General features: G+C 50.6%; 1 protein-coding gene across 1 annotated transcript in view; it reads right to left on the bottom strand.

Moving 5' to 3' along the window:
* Window positions 1-3,638, bottom strand: part of COL13A1 (collagen type XIII alpha 1 chain) — a gene marked incomplete at its 5' end in the record, with an annotated part of 91,950 nt that extends 88,312 nt beyond the window's left edge. The window contains one exon of the mRNA XM_082311356.1: window positions 3,336-3,638. Coding sequence (XP_082167482.1) covers window positions 3,336-3,638 — 303 coding nt within the window. The remainder of the gene's footprint in view (window positions 1-3,335) is intronic.
* Window positions 3,639-21,181: the final 17,543 nt, after the last annotated feature.

Raw genomic sequence — 21,181 nt, 5'->3', positions numbered from 1 at the left:
CTCCACCCTGCCGAGCTTTTGGCAAGCAAAATAGTACCAAATGTTACCCAGCATGGGAAAGGACCTCGTTTTCTTCTTTGGAAAGCTTTGCCATTCCTGCAAATGCCAGTAGTGAGTTTATTTGTGCTGTTTGTATGAATTTCTGATGCCCCATAAATGCAGAGGAATTCCTACATGGAGCTAAAGTTCTCCCTGAACTACCTGCATCTGGCCCATTCCACACAGATGTTTTTGTGGGAAAACTTAGCCAATTTGTGTCTGGTAGAAAATTCCCCTCTGGTATTCGCTGACACCAGGCAGAGGTTTACAAAGAAGTGAGTGAAGCAGCACTAGTCAGGCTGCTTCTGGGAATGCATCTTTCACCCTCTCCTTGCTCATCCTGAGCTGAGATGGAAACTGCCACAGCCAGCCGCAGGTGCTCCAAAACTGGGCTCCAAGACTGGGAAAACATCCCCACCAGCTGGCTTAAAATTAACGTTTTAAACAAACCGACCCAGCTCCTCTCCCTGCCAGTTTGCTTTATTTTTGCTTGTCCAGAAGAAAGGCACCTAACAGGACTTTAGTATTTTGTACTTTTCAGTGCAATCCGCACAGTGTACCCACCGCTGCTTGCAGGCCCCTGGGGACCTCTGGGGTACACCTGGGCACAAACGTGGCACAGTCTGGAGCGCACCACATGCTCCAGCTCGGAGCACAGAACAGTACAGGTTTTGAGCATAACCTCAGCTAGCTCATCTATCAGCCCTTGCAGACTTTGCTTCTTCACATCCCTCCAGCTGATCTTCACAGCCACCAGAGCTAGAAATCTGCTTCTGTCCCCATGGCTCCCCTCACTTTCCACCTTCCTGCCAGGCTCAGACCAGCTCTTTCCAAAGCCAGGGTTTCTTTAAAGCTTTGCTATTTTATTTTGTGATGGATAACACTGAGCTGGCAGCTGTGAAACCCATTAAGGTCGAAACACCAGGAAACTCTGCAAGGATGTGGCAGGGAGAGGCAGCGAGGATCTGAGCAGGGGAGAACGAAAATCCCACTTTCACGTCCATCATGGCAAGCCCAGCCACAGCCCCTCTCCCCCCAGTCCTGCTCAGCACTGTCTCTTGCTTTCCTCGTTTTTCTTCTCCCATCCTTTCCCTGCTCCCCTTTATCTTTCCTGTTTTTCTCCATCCTTCCAGCCAGTCCAGGAGACCCATCCAACTTAGCCCCATTAGACCTAATGAAAAGGAGGATGAGGAAGATTTGCTTTTCTTTCCTAAGCAAAAGCCCCATATGCCGCCCCACCATCTGTCCACCAGCAGACCCCCACCCTGCACCTCGAGCCACTTGGCCCACGCCAGTGCCTCTGGATGAGGTGCGGAGGTCTGAAGCAGCTGTTTTAGGAGCTTAGCTGAAGCTGGCAGCGGAGTCCGGGAGGGTCTCTTCTCCCCTAAGCAGCAGACCTTCCCAGGTGTAAAGGGACAGGAGACCTGTGCCAGGCACCCCTGCTCCTCCACAGGCTCCAGCACCTTTCTCCGAGCTATTTTTGAAGCTATAGCCCAGCAGGGATCTGGTAACTCTGGTGGTACCCGGGAGCAAGTGCTGGCCCCTCAAGTAGTGGTTTCTGTCCCACAGCTGCTCCTCACACTGGCTGCGGGGGGGCTGGGGCCACCCCCAGGGGCTCATGAGGGGCTGCTGGGCACGTGGGGATCATGAGAGCCCCATTTCCTTGCTAAGCCAGGCTATAAAAAGGCAGAAAGGTGCTGCGGCCAGCAGAGCCAGCAGGACGCAGGGGGCCATCCGGCCCTGCACGTCTCAAATCACTTGGTAGAGATAAACTGCGACTTCCCAGGAGACTCGTGCCAGCAGCAACGAGGGGAATGCTGCACATTATCTCCTGCCTGGCGGCAGGGAAGGAGTCCCTGCGCAAGGGTGCAACCAGGGCACGCAGGTCCACCCACCAGAGGTATTGCCCCATGGACCCTGTCTCCCCATTATTCCTCATCCAAAGAGGCCACTCAAAACCACATCCCTCAGCTCCTACAATGTTTGCTAACTCGAGGTTCACAGCTTTTGGCTGCAAAGCCCAGTCGATCCAGGGACTGCTCCCAAGAGACCCATAAATGGTAGCCAAGCCTGTCAGCTGTAGGTTTAAATTCCTTACAGCAGACCTTCACTGCTCCTAGAAAGCGTGGAGGGGTCCCCAGGTTCTCCCGGGTACCAGGCAGCACTGCCTGGAGGCAGGTCCCAATAGCCACCACTCTGATCATCCCGTTCCTCGCCTCATTTGGCAATAGCAGCACACAAGATTTTTTCAGACACAAACAGTTTTGGGGCTAGCCCCGGGGATCTCTGCAGCCTGTCTCATACCAAGGCTGGAGTAAACAGAGAAAAGGAGAGGTGGGTGGAAACAGCCCCAGCTCTGAATCTTAGCTCTGAGCCTCCCCCAGAGCTGTGGAAACAGATCAGCGTGGACCTGCCTGGAGAGTTCAGAGATGTGAGCCACCATCTGCTCCCTGACACATGTCAAAACTGCTTCAAAGCCCCGACCAGGTGAGGAATCCTGCAGGAAACTCATCCTGCCCAGGGCAGAGGAGCCCGGGCAGCCCTCAGCAGCATCAGCACAGCAAAGTAAAAGGTGTCAGCAACAAAAAAAATCTGCACTTTTGATCCCTTTACTGACCTGCTGAAGCTCAGGCTTCTTCAGCAGCAGCTCTCCCTCATCCTCAGAGGAAGAGCCCGCTGGCTCCCGTGGAGTTTGGATGGTGCTCAAGAGGGCATAGCACAGCCATATGCTCTGCACTGATGCTCTGGCAGTACCAGAAACTATCCTGGCAATGCCAGCGTGTCTCATTTTCCTGAGCCAGGAGCCGTGGAAGGGGTCAGGGCTGTCTCAGCGGTGAAGCCAGCCCGTCACGACATTAGTGTGTTTGCAGTTACCTCCTCCCGTAGCCACATGGGCTGTGGCGTGCCTTGCCTGTCCCTCTCCTGGGGCTCAAACCCACAGTGAATTCCCAGGTTTAACCTCTAGCTCTAACTCTTTTGGCAGGCAATGCCACCAGACACCAAATGGAGAGGGCTGGAGACTCTTCCCTCCCTGCCAGGACCAGGGATGAGGTTTCCCCCTTTGCAAAGTGCCGAGGCTCAGCCACAGCATAGGCTGGGGCAGAGGGAAGCAAACGCCAGGCAGGTTTGAGAGGTGGGAGGGACCTGAAGGCAAGGGAAATTCAACCTAGCAGCATCACTTGTGCAGAAACACATTTTTAAGGGAGAAAAAACCAGATAATGCAACTATGCAAGCATGCACATACCTAAAATCTATAGTACTGCAAACTATACAGGCAAAAAGAAAGGACACCGACCTCATCAAGCAGTTGGTCAACTCTTCCCAAAATAGCTGTCTCCATTTGGTCTGCTGAGAGCCAGGCAGGGAGCTGTGTGGGTCTGTCTGCTTCCAAGTGGGACACTCGGGACTGCAGATCGGAGGTCCGAAAGTACAGCAGGAGGCTCAGCACCAGAGAAAGCAGGGAGACGCCAGGCAGCCCCGAGCCCAGCAGGAGAGGGAGGCGGCAGCATCTCTCCCCATCGCTGGTCCTGGGGGGAGCCACACACCCCCTGTCAAAAGCTGCTTCGCCGACGCCTTTCCAGCTCTTCTCCTCCAACATTCCCTCCCTGTCCTGAGAAACAATAAATAAATAAATAGAATAAATAAAGCCTCACTCCTACTCCGAGAAGCACAATCCAGAAGGCATAGAAAAAAAGCGTCCAAGGGGATCCCAGTGCCAGCAAATGACAAATAACAGCAATAATGACAAAAGTAGATGGAGGGGTCTTTAAAAAATAAAAACAAACCACACACACATAAAAGGGGTGCAGAAAAAAAGGATCCAACTGCAGCAAAGAGTGAGAGGGGGAAAAAATATCTGATCAAGACTTTTTTTTTTTTTCCCCCCCCTTCCTATGTTTCAGTCTTTTGGTTCGCTGGTAGGTTTTTGTTTCCTTCTAAGCTGCCAGTTTCAGTTCCTTCGCAGACTGGCCAGGAGCTCGCACATGAAAGTCCCCATTAGAGAGAGGTAATTCTCAGCTGCTCCGGCGATGTTGTGCTCTGGCTGATCGTGGCTCCCCTGTAACATGACACACTCCCTCCGAACTACGGGGCTGGGATGAGCGAGCTGCGCGGCTTCCCAAAGTAACCTCCTCTGCTCGCCCTCTCTCTCCACCTCTCCCTTGCTGCATGATTTATTTATTTATGCAAAGTGCCGGGGTGGGATCGGGCAGTGGGACGCCCCTGTCCCACTCGGTCCCCAAACCACCTCTCTGCCGCCAGCCCTTCCCTTTGAAGTGACTCTTGCAGAGGTTATTTATAGTGGCAGGAAAGAGATTGTAAAGCAGAGGCTGGGCTCACACCAGCCTGCGTCTTTCTTTCCTCCCCGCAGCTGAAGGGCACTTTATGGGATGGTGCAAACGGGCTGTTGCATCCCCTACGCAGACCCTGAGGGCAGCCCCGAGGCACCAGCGGTGGGGTATTTTCACCCCAATATTTTGAGGAGAGCAGCCAGGCAGGGTGAGAACCAGAGGAAAACATCTGAAAACAAGAGCTGGCAGGTGAGGGCTCTGCAAAAAACAACCAAAGGGCAGCAGGGAGCAACACCCCAGGCAGGCAAGCTGCAGTGCAAGGGGGGAACCTTTTGGGCTTGATTTGGGCATACAACCTGCTGAGGCTGGGGGGCACCGAGGGCATCCAGAGGAGTTAATCTGCTGAGACCCTCTAGTGAAGCAGAGCTTCCCGTCGCCTCCTCCGTGTCCCACCAGGCATGGGGCGCCAGACAGAAAACCCCCTTGGCGGGGAGCAGTCTCCCCAATACGTGCCGTAGGGCAGCTCTGAGCCACACGTCTGGGAAACAAAGCCTCTTTCTGTTCTTCGGGAGCAAGGGAGGCCCACCTCTCCCAATTTTTCCGAGCATGACATAAAATATTTTATCCTCCAGGGTGATATGCAGGCTCTGCTGAGTCCGTCTGTCCGTCCTTTGATCCCCTTCTTGAGCGCACACAGCAGCGAGGCAGCGCGGGGCCCGCTGTGGAGCACAGTCATTAAAACTCGGGCAGCAAATTGGTCTCTTAAAATCTGGCTCCCTTGTGGCTCTTTCGCTGTCATTTACACGTTTTAAATGAAGATTTTGCGTGCACTCTGTGCTGGAAATTACTGGCAGAGAAAACTCATATTCATCTCTCGCCCGGTCTCCTTTTCAGAGGGCTGGAAGAAATAGACCTTCTGGGAGCAGGTTAAAGCGAGCACGAGCTGTTTCTTCTCCACCAGACAAACCCTTGGAGGGCCCGGTAGCACACAGCCCTGATTCTTTGAATGGCCTCATGCCTTTCACAGCCACTCGCTTCCCAAAATGGGGCTTTAGCGTCTGCAAGGCAGGAAATCCTTTCTTTATTTCTTTTAGCAGGTTTCTTGTCATCTCGCTGCTCAAATTCACATTGCTGCTCCGGCATGCATGGAAAACACCCCTCTGATGGCTGCAGCCTTTCAACAGTTTCTCATATGAGCGAGGCAGAGCCGTGTAACCCACAGACCCGGCGCACGAAGGGTGTCTGTTCGTTTGGGAGGCACAGCCATCCCAGTCTCCTGCACCCTGCTCGGTCTCTTCCCAGCTATGCCTGTGTTAGCAGCCTATTTCTTTGTGAAAGGAAAAGGAGTCTGTGGCTCTGCCAGAGAAAAAACGTGGTCCATGGAGTTACCCAAGATGCCATCTGCCATCACAGCAGATAAGCAGACAGTGAGAAATGAAGGGGAGATGCTTAGAGGCTGATGATACGCTGTTTGGGAAGCAGAGATCTACACAGGGAAATAACAGTTGGCAGCTGGGATGCTGGGCATCCTAGAGACCTCTGAAGTACGCTACTTAAAGACTGGGGTTGAATTACTGATGACTGCAGCTACCTGCCTGTCTTATAGCTTCACCGAAAGCTCTCTCTCTCTCTTTCCTTTATACGAGTCCGAGCACTAAAGTCACAAAAACGCACCCTCTAAGCTGAAAACGGAAATCTGCTGGGTGTCTACATTTCATATCCCCACACTGGCTGGGGAGAGCTCTCTGCTCTCTCGCTCTGATTTGCGATAGAGATCCTGCTGTCCAGACACGAGCATCGCCTGAATGACTGTATAAGTGCCTTTTCCTGCCTCCCCGCCAGCCCCTCTCCAGCTGATCAGTTCATTTAGGGGCTATGTCATAGCTGCTGCAGCCTGGGGAGCTGCACTCAGCTGAGTTTCACGCAGAAGCCTTAGCTGCAGATGTGCAGGAGGGTAATTTTTCTATCCGTGAGGCATTAAGGAGCCTGTCATCCCATGCCAATACAAATGGACTAATTTAACTATGAATCTGAGCCAACTGCGCATGTCGAGTCTGCAGCGCTGCTCGCTAAACGAGCTGCCTCCAGAGATGGGCCCCGGCACGTGGAGTCATCTCATCGCTCCTTGAGTTGAGCACAGCCCAACCTTCAGCTCTCAGAGGAGGTGGGTGCTGGCCTGAAACCAGTCCTCTTGCAAGTTCATGACTCTCAAGGCTGGTCAAGTAGAAGCAGATGCTCAGTTGCAATCAAAGGGAGTGATTTCACTGACCAATGACTCTTGGAGCAGCCTAGACTGCCCTCGATATGCTGAGCTTGAGGCTATATCCCTCTCTCCTCAGGAAGGTTGATGCAATTCCTTACAAGGACAGCAACCACACACTTCCACCACTTGTAACAGGTCCTCTGGGGCAGTTATGGACCTCAGCACAAACATGCAATGAAATCTGGAGCAAATATAAAGCAATATATACCTTCCAAAGCAGCTGAACCACTCTGTACAATGAAAGAAAGCGTTTCACATCTAGCACATGGCACTGGGTGAACTGACGTGCTGGACATGGTTATGTACAGGTATGCAAGCCTCCAGGTTTGTCAGTCTGTAGCTGGTACTGGCACTTTGTCCTTCTCAGGGACATTTGTACATGGGCAAAGTGCCTTACAGAGAGGTTGCCCAGTGCTGCTCTGCAACAGACGTGCAGTGTTCACAAAGGGGCATGATGCGCGGGGATTCCTCGCAGCGCACAATGTGGTCTCGTTGCAAGAGACCATAAACCCTTTTTGACCCCAGGTAGGTACCGTGGGCATAAACCACGCCACAGGCCAGAAATGGAAGAGCCGAGCATGGATGAGGTTCTCGCTTCTATGCACATAGTTCAAGCCAACAAGGTATCTACAAGCAGGTCTTCATTTGGCCTGGAAAGGGGTGGGCAACAGCAGCAGGTCTTCCTCACTTTCCTTCACTTTAAGCAGAGCTTTTCATATTAAAAAAAAAAAAAAAAAAAAAAAAAAAGGTGCCATTCCTGTCACTAACTGGAAGTTGAAGCCAACTGCATGGAGATGGCTGTGCGCTTGATCCCACCAGTAATCTCCAAAGCTGCTTGAGAAGAACTTCCTGTTTTCAGGCCATTTACTAGGGAGAAAAACCTCACCCCTCTTCTTTTTCTTTCTGTTTGTTTTTTTTTTTTTTTTTCCCCCCTCTCAGGAAACGTGGAGATCTTGATGTGCTCGAACGAGCCATTAACTAGCAGCCGACATCTCCAGCTATTGTAAATATATTAACTCAAGGCCTTTCTCTGCGTTTATTAGACTTGAACAACATCTGGAAACAGATGTTTTCTGAGCACAAAGGAGAGGAGGGAGGAGGGGAAAAAAACAAGGGGGAGAAAAAAAGGACTCTTGCAAGTGGAAGTGCACGGGTCTGCAGATCATCCCTTTGCAAAATGCTGCTCAGATGGAGGATTGCGAGGGGCTGAGGCCAGTGCAGCCACATCCCTCCTAGGCAAGACAGCGAGACCAGGACGTCTTGGGGGGCCTGTTTCAGACAAACAGTATTGGGGGAATAGAAAGACTCACATCTGCTTTCAGGGCCCTTGTGAGGAACGGTCATAGGGCTCTCACAAAAATGGGATATTATGGGGGGAGAGATTTTTGGGTTTTTTTCCTTTCCTGGTCATGGACTTTCCTAGTCCTCAGTTGCTCTGTCCCCCACAGACCTCCAGGCTCATGGCGGGGTAATGTCACCTTCCCGGCACCTTGACAGCATCTGGCAGAGGGACTCACAGAGTGGGCAAGGTCTAGGGTCCCCATGGGACACCACCACACTGTCCCATCTGCCCCAAGCAGCCCTTCCTCAAGGGAAAGCAGAGTGGAAATCTCCCATCCCAAGGACTGTGAAGGACCAAGGGGTCCTGCTCTGACTTGGAGTCTCAATGCCACGGCTCAAGTTTAGACAATATTTAGAGAATTACATCATGTTACTAGGGGCAAAAAGCAAGCAGGCACATGCGTACTTAAAAGTATATCCCATGACGTTATTGGTGAAACTCCATTCTCAGCTAGACGCACTTTGGCTTAGAGATGCCTAAGGTACAATCGAGGTCTGAGTTCAAAGCTTCCCTGCATTTCTTTTGAGGGAAATGCTGTTGCACCCATACACATACCCTTTTTTTTTTTTTTTTTTTTTTAAAAAAAAAGCAAAAACACACAACAAAAAACACAACCAGTATTTTGTCATCTTTAACCCCATGTTCGCCTCTGACATCTCCAGCCCTGGCTCTCCTCTGATATGCGGCTACCAATACTTTACTGGTCAGGAATATTGAGTATTACCTACCTAATTTAGCAGATGTTTATAGGAAGTATTAAGTAGCCTATGGAGCAGAACAATTCCCGCCCGAGGAGCTGCTCTAACCCATTGTGGAGTTATAGAATAAAGACACATTTGATCCTTTGGGAAAAGGGTTATGAAAATACATGGAAAAAATGTACTGTCCATGCATAGTAATATCATGGCTGTTTTCAATCACTTGGTCTCCTACAAAACAAAAGGGCTCACTGCACAATGTAAACTCCTAACCTCAACAACAGCAAGGACAGAAAGGAAGAAGTGAAGCTAGTAGTATCTGGATGGGGCTTTGTATTTTCATAACCCTAAAATGCCTGAGCTCATTGTTGCCTCCTTCCCATCAAAGCCAAACCAGCTTCATGCAGCCGCAGGGGTGGGAACCTGTCCCCGGAGCTGTGTGAGAACAACTGAGCAGAGCCAGGGGAAGGAGCGGGAGCCCAGCCACCAGCAGCCTCTGCAGACGGTGGGTCAGAGCCTCTAAGCAAACCCCGGTTTTGCACAGTTTGGGGCCAACCCTTCCTAAAGGCTGACAACCCCCTTCTCCCTCACCCCCCGCAGAGGGAAAGCTTTGCAGGGAGAGAGCTCCAGGCAGCAACTGGTGGACGCACAGTTAAGCTGCCCACACTCCTCGTGCTTTAAACTAACCTCTCACCTTTTGTTCAGAAGATGAGGGGAACCGCTCCAAGCAAACCAAGCTCTGCACCCTTCTTCGTGGAGGAAGGAACTTTTCTCCCCAACAGAAGCATTTCATGGCCAAGTTTGGGGTGGGGAGAAGTTTTACTTCTTTTCAGTAGTAGTTTGCTTGGGTTTTTTCCTCCTAGTCTGGAGCTGATTTTTAATGGGTCGTGCTCAGTGCTGTTGGAGTCTGTAGAGACGGTCATCTCTGCTGGCCTGATTTTCACTGTTATCTTGGTTCTTGCAGAGCCTGGGTGGGAAAGAGAAGCTAATTAAGAACAACAACATAAGACAAGAAAAAGCCTCCACCCCTGCAGCACTATTCCCCATATCTCACTAGCTTAAAAATACACACAGCATCATGCAGGAGATGGGTTTTACTCAGGTCTGAGGTATACCTACCCCAGGAAAACTGCTTTGGAAACACTTGTCATTTTGGTAAACCTGGGAAATCCCTGGTACAGACCATCACTACAAGCTCTGAGCACGGCTAGAGCAGTGCAAAGCATTAGCCATAGCAAAGAGGCAGTCAGACTGAATGCTCAAAACCTGCCCATACAGGTGGAAAAATAAGGGTAAGATTTTCAGGCACGAAACCAGCAGAGCCAGCTCCAAGGGTGAGAGGCAGCTATCCCTGGAACACAATGTTCTCCAGCACAAGGCTGGAGCTCCGAGAAGGAGCTCCTCAGTTCCCCAGTGCAACTCCTCTCGGCCCCTTGCTGAGCAGAAAACCTCCCTTTATTAAAGCCAAGCTCAAGCATTGCATGCTCAGTTAGTTACTCATGCACCGAGGTGCTCGCCACGGTACATTGGCACACATGGGACTGATAAGTCAGAGCACTGATTTGCATTTGGATTTACCATTAAATAGTTTAGTGAGAAGCTACTGCTGAATCCCTTCAGCCTCACTGCCCAGCTGGGCTATTACATCCACCCCAAAGCCCACCCTCCTCCTGCCTCCCCCTCACCTCTACCAGGCACAGGATTCCCATTCATCCTCTGCTACCGATTTCCACACACATCGCTATGAAAAACCTTTCACTTCACCTTTGGCAGATACAGGCCAAGCTCGTATCCAAGCTGCCAGCAACCTGGGACAACCAGTCAACATATGTGGGGTGAACACGCTATAGGGTGAGCTGGAAACCTCAAAATCCTGGGGCCAAGCAGGCCTGCCCAGGGGAGACCAGATGCCACGTGCATACCCAGAGGCAGGCAGAGCTGTGTGGAAACCAAACCCTACAGTGCCGGGGCAGGCGTGTGTCCCTGTGCAAGCAGCCAGAGAACCCACAGCAGCTTTGCACAGCCTTTGAAGCTAATGAGTCAGAGCTGGGAGGATTGGGAAACCCAGACTAAGTGTCAACTGCACTGGGGAAGCAAGAATAATGAAGCGAGGCTCCCCCAGAAGACGGATTGTTTCAGAGTCCAGGAGCGAAGGGGAATGGATACAGCAAGCTCAGGAAATTGAAAACAACTTTTGGTAAATACTTCCTCTCGCTCCAACACTTGGTCTTTTATCAAAGCTCATTCAGACCCTGACAGCAGCGCGCAAAGTGGCTCTGCTCTGTCGTAATGCAAAAGACAGGCCCAGTGGCCAGGAGATTAGCGGCTAATGGAGCAGAGTCGGGTTCGATTTCCCTGGAAATTGCTCACAGAGGAAGGCCTGGAGACGAGGAGCACCGCTAATGTCCTTCTGCGACGCCATCACTTCCCCTGCACAGGGCAAAGCCCTCGCTCATGCCCTCTGCCTCCCCACAGCTCGTCCCTGCACTCCAGCAGCAGGGAGAGCAAAGCAAAAGTGAAGAAGCAAGGACTTGAGCCCCATCCCTGGGAGCAGATTGATGGTATCAGAGAGCAGCGTGGCTCCCTGTGTTGGGGTTTTCCCTCCCACCACTGTTGCTTGTGCAACACCTGACATAAAACCTCATGCCAGGGTGGTTAACCTGCCTTATTAAAGGCAGGTCTATCGGCAAATCCTCAGCCACCTGTGGAGTCTCTTCCAGCTTATTGGGTTTTTAGCTGTCACCAGGGGTTTGTCTCCTTTTAGCAGCATCACAAGGGGACTACGGAAAGATGCTTTTCCACCCCAAAGGTGCTCTGTCAAGAACGGTTCACATGTTGGACGCATGGGGCACACCCAGGGCTGCAGTATTCCTTTGGGGCATCGCATCCTCATCATGCTGGGGCACCCAAGGGGCACGTCCGAAACAAAGCAAGCTGTTTTCTTGGTGCTCTAAGAGAAAGTACCCAATTCGTCTCACTTGGGACTCATTAAAGCCAATGGAAAAAGCCCTTTTTTAGCTTCCCTAGGCTTTGCCACTTGTGTCTCACACCAGCTTGACATCAGTGTAGTCACTCCAGATTTATGCTAGTTCAAAAAAAGGGAAGCAATTGTGACAGGTCCCAATGAAAACAGGGGAGAGCCAGGTCCTCCAGCCACAAAACTCAGTATCCATGTGGAGAAGCCAAGCCCCCCATTTTTACCACAGGCACCTGAAACCACCTCTTAATGCATTATAACATTCTCCCTCTTTCTCCTCAATAAATCAGTGCTATCCACTTTGCATGCATGAGAATGAAAATAACTGGAAGTTACACTTGAGCACTGGTACCTGCTTCAAATTTGAGAGGCCTGTTGCTGATTACAAACAGCAGGGAGTAAAGTATATATACTTACTAGATCAATATTAAGAAGTAGTAAACACACCCTTGCAATTTCCCTTTGAGGACATTAGCCTGTAATGATGGTTCGCATCCTTCAGGCTCAGAATATCTCCCCTCTGCCACCCCCAAATACTGCTACTAATGCAGAGAATAAAACCACACTTTTCTGTTTTAAGAGGGATCAGCAGGGAAAGAGAGTGAGAGCCCCCCTTCGCAGGCGCTGTTGCCCACCACCCACCTTGCGAACACTCATCCTGCCCGTGTCAGGCAGCACCCTGCAGAGGTAACGTACAGCACCATGGACTTTGTGATGACCAGGGCAAAGCCACCATAACCCGTGGAGGTTTGGTTTGCCTTTCTTGAGGGCTCTGCTGCATGTGAGCGAGCAGAGAGCTGCCTCCCACCGGTGCCCCTCCTCGGCAGCGGGGAACGGTGCTTGGCTGCTTGCACAACTGTCCCTGCATATTTGGAGCGCAGGGGTTAGCATGGAGGCTGAAATATCATGCCTATCAGTAGGGCCCTGTGAACAGAAAATAGCAGAGGATCTGGTGGCAGTTTCCTTTCAAGACATACAGGAATAGCAGCACACATCTCTGCCGGATCATATGGACTGAATTCCTCAGCCCGATTCCTTTGGCTTTGAATTCTTCTGCAAACCATTTTTTCCCCCCTTGGCTTGTTTGTTGTTTCAGGACCACTAAATCACCAAGAATGGTTTATATTATATAACCACTCTGTCCTTATTGCGTTTCGGGGAGGAGACTCTGACAAACAGCCAGATCTAATTTGTACTTTAAATTGGCTTCTGGGCCAGACAGTCATGCCTTCCAGATGGAAAATCCAGTTGCATTCACCAGCAGATATCCCAGTGCATTCGGCTCCCAAATCAGCTTTGTCCAAAGCATACTCTGGCATGCAATTTGGTTTTTTACAGTCTAAGAGAGACTGATGGTCACTGCAGTCCCTGGTGAGGCAGCATTGCTTTCCATCACCTGTACCAGTTCAGCTGTCAGCCTCGCCTCACTGTCCTGTTGTTTTTCCTAGAAGCCTACCCGACAGCTGTAGCAGTTTTATAACTGCCAGATTTGGATTTGTCTCTCTGGGAAAGTCCTTTCAGGTTGCCTTTTCCAAGGGTGGCTCTCTGCTACGTTTGCTCAACCTGTTTAACGCTACCCCAAGTGAAAAATAATTTGAAAAAAGCAAACGCCATGCTTCTTTTCACACATGCAAAGATTGGGATGGCGCAAGATCCTCCTTCCTCCTGCCAGGGCAGAATCAAGGATATGTTCAACCTTGGTTTAGGTTACAGCCAGGGCCTGGCTGATGGCATGTTATGCATGGGACGCTAACATTGCTTACAGCCACAGAGTGCTGAAATACTGCCATTGACAGCGACAAGCCTGAGCTGTCATTTGCTTTGTCGGGAGCTAGCGAGGCAAGGTGGCAACTGCCTGGAGGCAGCCCCCAGACATGGCTGGGAGCAGGTCTCTGAGCTGCCCTGTTCCACGTGTCCAATTTGGGGACCTGGTGGGAACAGCAGCCCAGGCTGAGACACATAAACTATATCTCACAGGCAAGTGCAATGCCTGGGGCTGGCCACTTGCTTGTATTCATCCACAGGGAAACAGCACTGGAAGATGCCCATCATCTGCGCCAGAGGCAGGTGTAAGCCTGCATCAAGGGTAGCCTCAGATAGAGGGTCTGTGGGCTTCCTCACAGTCCCTGTGGGCTTTTTTGTCCTTTTAGCCTTTCTCTCACAAGCCACATATTGTTCTAGGGCTGTATGACCTGATGGATAAACCAATAAGTTGGTCCTTTTCCCGCCTCTGCCACTCTTCTGCTTGGTGGCCTTGGGCATGGCCTTTCATTCTTTGTGTCTTCATCCCTTTCCTCCTCAGTGAAATGAGGCTACTCTGTCAGTTGCTTTAAGATAAACTGCCGACTAGGGTTATCATTCGAGGAAAAGAGATTAAAAGACTGCCAGTCACAAAGCGTTTCAAGCTGGAGTTATCAAATCCCTACCTTGCAAGTCCTGAATCCCATGCTTCCCAGGAACACATCCTCCTCCTGGTCTGGAAAGACTCCTGTCATCATTTAAAAGCCTGCTCATGTTCATCTCACACCTCCAGGAGACACAGGCCATGTATCATCCAGGGAAAGGCAATAAGCGGTGCCAAGGGAGACCTGAGAAGCCCTTAGGGGCAGCACTGGGTGAGCCTCCCTCACTCTTAATGCTTTGTGTGGTGCTGACAGGAGAACAGCCATCCCATTGCAACCCCCCTCTGAGTCCTTCCCGAGCTTCTCCATGTTTTCAGGGTCTTTGTCTGCCTAGCAACACGCATAGGACTGAAATGAGCTTTTTGGGGAAAGGTTAAGAACAAGCTTCCTTGAGGCCATCATCTGCAGACAGCCAGAGCTTGCAAGGAAGGTCAGAAGATTATCAGCCATGCTGTAAGGGGCAAGAACACTCCTGAAAGGCTTAATGAGAAGCCCACCACTAAAAGCCAATGCTGCAGCTGAGAGCATTTGAGCAGACTCAGTCCTGATGGACCTTGCAACGAGCACAGCATTACACGAGAACAGGACCACAGTGGCTGGCCTGGATGGAGAGGCTCAGCCAGGCGCGTTTCTTGTGTGGGAGAGCTGAGGTGTTGAGCAACACACAGCAGAGACAGTCAGATCTGCTGCCAGGTCTCCACTACATAGCCTAGCAGTACCCGCACATCTCCTGAGTCTCCATTTCCCAGTACCTCTTGTAGGGACACACGTTTAGCAAAGTAGTGTAAACCACCATCAAATCTGAGTGGCTGCACTTTACAGCCACTTCGGCTCAGGCCCAAACAATTGTACAGAGTCCACAGTAGCGAAGACCAGGCCCATATATTATTTTAAAGGAATAGTTTGGTTTGGTTTCACTCCCTTGCCCACATCTCTCTGAAATTGCCCTCTGTTCGTTTGGGATATCTGCAAGCATGCAACGTTTTCCCAGCTGACTTCACAGGGGACACTGCCATCCTAACAGGCTCTGCCTTTGACTCCTGTGCTTCTGTGGCCAAGTCCTTGGACTCCTCTGCAGAGTAAATCAAATGACATGTGCAAAAGCAGACATGAAAAAATAACATATGCAGAAGGTCTGACATGTTAAAGTATGAGCAATAATTGCAGGTGTGCAAGAGAGCTCCAGGGCTGATGCTTATTGCTCCACTGGATAAAAAAAAGTCTCAAGGACCAGGGAGCCACACAGCAGGATCCAAGTCAAACTCATGCAATTCTCCCTTCCCCCTAGAACCTGCCATTTTGGAAAGTGGGGAAACTGCAGCACAGTGAACCCAGAACTGCTCCCCCCAAGCACTCTCAGGTTGTCAATAGCCCCCTCCCCACCCCCTGCCCCTGTTTAATGCTCCCCTCACGCAGGACTGGGAGGCCCAGCAGCAGGGACTAGCGAGAACTGGTTTCTGAAAAGATGGAAAACAAGTTTCCTGAGGGAAAAGAAAAATCAGGCTTGTTTCACTTTGAAGCCTTGTTTGTTTGGCACCTTTGGAAAAAGGAAAGAAAACAGTGATGTTTTTGATAAAAAAAAAAAATGCCCAAATGGAGAAAGAAATAATGAAAAATTAAATAAGACAGTTACATCTTTTGACAAAAAATGTTGGCTGGCCACACTGCTATGTCTAAGTCAGACATGGCTTGGCATCACTCAGCAGCAGCGAGGGTCCTCACAGATAATTGCTGGCAACAGCCACTAAAAAATCCTGTCCTAGCTTGGAGCTCACACCCCCCTGCTATTTATATTAATTGTCTGCAATTTCTATGAATGGTATGATCTCAGCAGCATACATATTTATCTATCTGTTAATGCTGTGCTGTCACCTGCTGCACACCAGGGTCACTGGGTCTTCTCTTCTTGCTCTGCCTCCATAAAGACAGTGCCAGGTTTGCAGCAGCAGCCTGATACCTTTTTCCACTCCTACCCTACCGTGCCAAGAAGGATCCATTGTGGATCAAGGCCTCCTTCCCTCAGGGAATTTCTTTCATAAATACCTTCATATGGCTGATTTCTTGGGGCTGCGCTTCCAAAGAGCCACACGCGGTTTCTTGTGGGGAGCTGTTTTTGGGAGAGCAAATGGTAAGCAGTTAAATATTGTTCCTGTTAAAAAGCTAGGGCTGTGCTAACAGCAAAGCAGCCCAACAAGCTGCCTCATGCTCCCAGCCTCACTAGGACAAAACTGTGAAGAGTGATCCAAAGAAGTAGTCTTCAATACACCCTTTTAGCCCTAAACCAGCTAATCTCCATAGTCATACCTAAAATATATGTGATCCTACAATAAACTGAAGGGAGGGATACCTTTCTTGGTATAGCTGTGTCTGAATTCACATCATAATAGCAATAAAATTACATTATCTTCAGCTAACTTTGCACATACCTATCAAATGTCCCATAGTCAAAACAGGTTGTCTCATGAAATACATTATCAGTTGCAAGTGTCAAAGCAACTTTTCTTCCTCCTTACTTAGACAAAACACGTTCTTGCCCCAGCGAATTAACGCATTGTGGGGTTCCTTACACGATTACAGAAACCCAGGAGCTTTGGTGCCAAACCTGTGCAGCCCCATATTCATCATCAAAGCATCTGGTGCTCTGAAACTGAAAACCCACCCAAACACTTCCCTTAACTCACTTTCAATGAAGCAACTAAACTAAAAGCCTCATGTGAACTCAGCAACCTTGAAATAGTGTCCACAGGGCTTGAGACCACACCTCAAGGTCTGTCCCTTAAACCCACAGCCATGTAGACAAACCCCACATTTCTGCGCTTGCTTTCCTCCTCTTCCTTGTATAAATGATGCGACCCAAGAGCAGACTGTGGCAGGTCGACCGTGTCCTGCTGCCTGCCGCCCACCCAGCCGCTCTCACACACGCACCCCCCGCCATCAGCAGGACAGGGAACAAAATGGGAGGAAGAAGCCCATGGGTAGAGACAAGGACGGGAGATTCCTCACTGGTCACTGTGACAATCAAAATAGATTCCACTTAGGAAAAATTAGTTGGACTCATTGCCAATTAAAATAGATTTGGATGGTGAGAAACAAAGGCAAAATTAAAACCCTTTCCTAAGCGTGCACTAGTGCATACCTGCCCCACCATGGCGTCTCCACAGGTGGCAGGGGAGTCCCTGCCCCGACGCCTGGAGCACACGCACCCCCCTCACCCCACCCCGGTGTTCACAGGGCTATTCCTCACTTTTTTCCCCTTCATTCCTCTCTTTTCCAGCATTTTCCCCCTTTCTTACCTCCATTTCCCCAAGGCGTCACACCAGCAGGGCTGAGGGGCTGGGCTGTGCGTGCCGCCGTCAGAACCGGCTGGAACCGGCCGCGCCTGAGGCAGCTCCCGCCTCTCCTCACAGAGAGCTCTCAGCCCCGCTGCTGCCCCTGGGCACGGGCACCCCTCCCCAGGCGGAGGGGACCTGCCCAACCTCGGCAGTCTGGAGACCTGGGATAAACCGGTGCCCACGCCCGAGGAGGAGCCCCCATTTCCTCACAGGGATCACCCGAGGGCCGTGGCGCTTTGCCTCCAGCCAAAGCCGCCATCTCAGAGGGTCTCGCGACTTCGTACGCACACGTGCCCGTGTGCTCGACGCACCGCTCTCCCCACCTCGGCCCAAGTTTCCAGAGATGACAGTAATTAAGTTGTAAATGCTGTGCTTTCTTTCCCCCCCACCTCCATATGTTTTCACTTCAGCCAAACAGCAGAAATATTTCCTGGCAGCTGTCTTCAATTGAGGGCAGGGAGGGAGGTAAGCTGGTGGAGAGGAGAGACCCATGGAAGGGACACACTCTCTGAGCCTTTTTGGAAGGAAAAAAAAAAAGCGGGGGGGAAAGGGGGAGGAAAGGTGTCATTGCTCAGTTTTTCACGTCAATGATGCTAAGGACAGCCGCGATGAAGGCAGGCAGTGAGCGCCCACCCCGTTACCTCAGGTCTCGCTGACAAAGCCTGCTCATCCAGCGTGCCCTGCACCCACCAACAAATCCCTCCAAGATGCCCAGCTGCAAGAAATGGAAATGCTGGGGTGGGGGGCGAGGAAGAGAGACCAGAACCCAGACCTTCAGCCGACCCAAGTCCACATCTGTGGCCATGACAGTTTCATGCAGAAGCATTTCAGTTATCCCTTGCATTTTGTAAACCAGCCCCCTCCTGCTCCCCTGTCCTTTATAACCCCTTGCATCAAGGGCTGTTAAAGCCAGGGCAGCACAAGGATGGCTAGGCAGCAGCTCTCCGCTCTTCCATCCAGCACGGCGATTTGGGGACAGCAAACAAAGCTGGTGGGCAGCTGGCTTGGTGTGAAAGAAAGAAGACAGTCTTTGCCCAAGGCACAGCCAAGCTGGGTGAAAATTGCCTTCACCACCAATGGCCAAAAGGGCACAATGGCTTTGCTGTCTTGGGAGCGAGGGGGCACTTTCACACACCACTTTCCAAGCCCTGGAAACCTGAAGTGTGCCCTGAAATGCCTCCTCCCAATCAACAGCCTCCTGCATCAGGTCTATAGAGCCCATGGCATCACTGGCAGCAAGGGGTGGAAGGTGATGCTGTCTTGGCTTTATTCATGCTTTCTTGCCATGAGCTCGCGTCTCTCCCAGGGATCTCTGTTCACTTCTAGATGCTAAGAAAAAGGTCCTTATCTTCACTTGTGCATTTCTTTGCCTGAAATCAAACGAGGAGAATCCCTCCCAGAATTAGCACAGCAGATACCAGCAAGGAAGCCAAACCAGGAACAGTAACATCAGCAAACACCACGCTGGCCTCAGCACAACACTCCTACCTACAAAAGCACAGAGGCACCACGTACGTCCCCACTGCTGTGCACTCACATGCAAGCTGCAGGGCCAGGGATTAACCTCCCCGACCAAAAGCGGGAGCAGGAAACAGGAATCGCAGGCTGAAAATCAGAGCTGGAAAAATCAGGGACTACAGCAAGGTGGAGATCAGGATCCAAACCTGCTGCATGTTGGGGAGTGCTTGGAGCTGGGTTCAGAAACTGAGCCCTGGCCAAAAAATCAACAGCTCCTCTTCGCTGGCAAGGACTCATGCCATCATGTTCCTGGGCAGAGCTGGCCTGCTCCACGTGGACGATATAAGATGGTGTGGCGAAATATCACCTGTAAGCAGCTTTTGCTCTTATAAGCTGATTTCACCTCACCCCCATTCTCCACATGCACACAGAGAGCTTATTTTCCTCTCTTTCTATCTGCAGGACATGAGGTTTTCTCTTCAATATTATAACCCTCCCAGCAGATCCACTTGTACTTTTTTTTCATATCCTTGCTGGGACATGTTAAAAAAAAAACCTGACGCAAAGCTGTTTTCCATGGCATATCCTCCACCCTGGCCTGCTCCTTTCTACAATCCCAGCCTTTCTCCCAAACCCACCTTGTACCAAAACCTAAAGTTTATTTATACTTGAAACACACTCCTGCTGTGTCCCAGTCCCTATGTTGAAGTACAACAGCATTGTGAAAAGTGCCTGCCATTTCCAGAGGGAAAGCCCAGTAATTAATGGCTATCGGAGCCCCAACTAATCATTCTGCATGCGTTACCTCTGCACAGAAGCCAGCAAAGTAAATAAAATCACCAGGGCCAGTGTGAACTGCCGGATTGCCCAAAACGTAATCACCTGCTGCTATGGTATTTCCATAAAACCCCATCCCCTCTTCTCCCAGGCCACACCACCCCTGCATTTATTTCGCTGCACCATAGCCTTGAAGGGCAAACGTCCTCGCGCAGGTTTTGTCATGTCCTAGAAAACATCAGAATATCTCAACTGCACACCTGCTTTTATTCTTCACCTCAATAGCCTGCAGAAAACCCAAAAAATGCTAAAACGAGCATCACAGTTAAAAACCAGGCAGATGTAGCCACGTCCAGTGCTCAGAGCAATGCCTTGCACGGGAATATCCAGAAAATCCTAATTTTGCAATCTTCTCTTTACCTTTCAGGTTACTCTAGGTCCCCAGTCCTGCGATGGGAGAAGCTGAGCCCCACCTCTTCAAGCAAGCGCTCCTCCTTAGCTTTTACAACCGCGTGCATTCAGGAAGGTCGCTCTGGCTGCCACGCTTCCAGGTGGTCCCAATTAATCCCACGGAGTTAGACCACAGCACGTAATCGGGAGCTCACCCATGCAGTCGGCAACTGGGAGCCCCAGACGCGCTGTATTTATCTGTAAATCAAAGTGAAGCTAAGCAGCTCCCTGGCCCTGACAGCATTGATGTGTCTCCCAGAAGATATTACAAGTGATTTTTATGACATGCTATGTGTCTTTCCACGCTGGACAACGTGTTTACTCAAGAATTTCTTCCAAAAAAAATGCCAGGGGCTGTCCATTGGGACCAGAATAAATTCAAGAGGATATGCCGTCCTGTTTTATTTTTTATCCATCAATAGCCATTGTGCTGTTTAAAGAACTCAAAAGAGTTTTGTTAGTGGAAAGCTTTTCAACGCTTTGATTTCTATTTTTTTTCTCCTCTTCTTTCTCTGCAAAATGCCACTTGCAATTCCCCATCATTTTTTTTTTTCCTGGGTGGTTATGTTAAAACTTCTGCCCAGAGGTTTCTGGCCAAATTTTGCCCTCAGATATGTTCATTCAACTGCCGGTGAAGTTAGTGGCTTGTTTGCATGCAAGTTGGAGGAAGGAATTTGGCTCCATCGGCAGCATTTTCCGAGCGGCCACAGAGCGCATGCACACCAATTGTTTGGACCCGCGCTTCAGACACCATGGCCCAGGGGCAGCCAAATTCCCAGACCCCCACAAGATCACATACCAAAATCTTCACACTGGTGAGCTGCACAGGAAGCATAGCTCAGCCCTCGGCACTGGAGCGGGGTGTAACATGCCCTTGTGGCACACCAGCACGGATGCCAGGTGCTGGCTTTGCTCTCCAGGACCTCACCACCTTTTTGGCCACAACACTGCTCAGCTGCAGGCAGGGTCAGCAGAGAGGAAAGCTGGTGTCACACATTAATAAAAATGTGTATTATCCACACATTGAGGATCTCCCTGGGGTTCTGGTGGACTGCGGAGCGATTCAGCTCATGTAGGACCCCGCTTGCTCTCCGCTGATTACAGAGGGAGATGGATGTCTCCATGCGCTGCCTGGAGTTACGTCACCAGACAC

This window comes from Platalea leucorodia (assembly GCF_965183815.1).
Source record: "Platalea leucorodia genome assembly, chromosome: 4".
Taxonomy (NCBI): domain Eukaryota; kingdom Metazoa; phylum Chordata; class Aves; order Pelecaniformes; family Threskiornithidae; genus Platalea; species Platalea leucorodia.
Note: the sequence above shows the minus strand (reverse complement) of the source record. Positions and strands in the feature narration are given on the sequence as shown.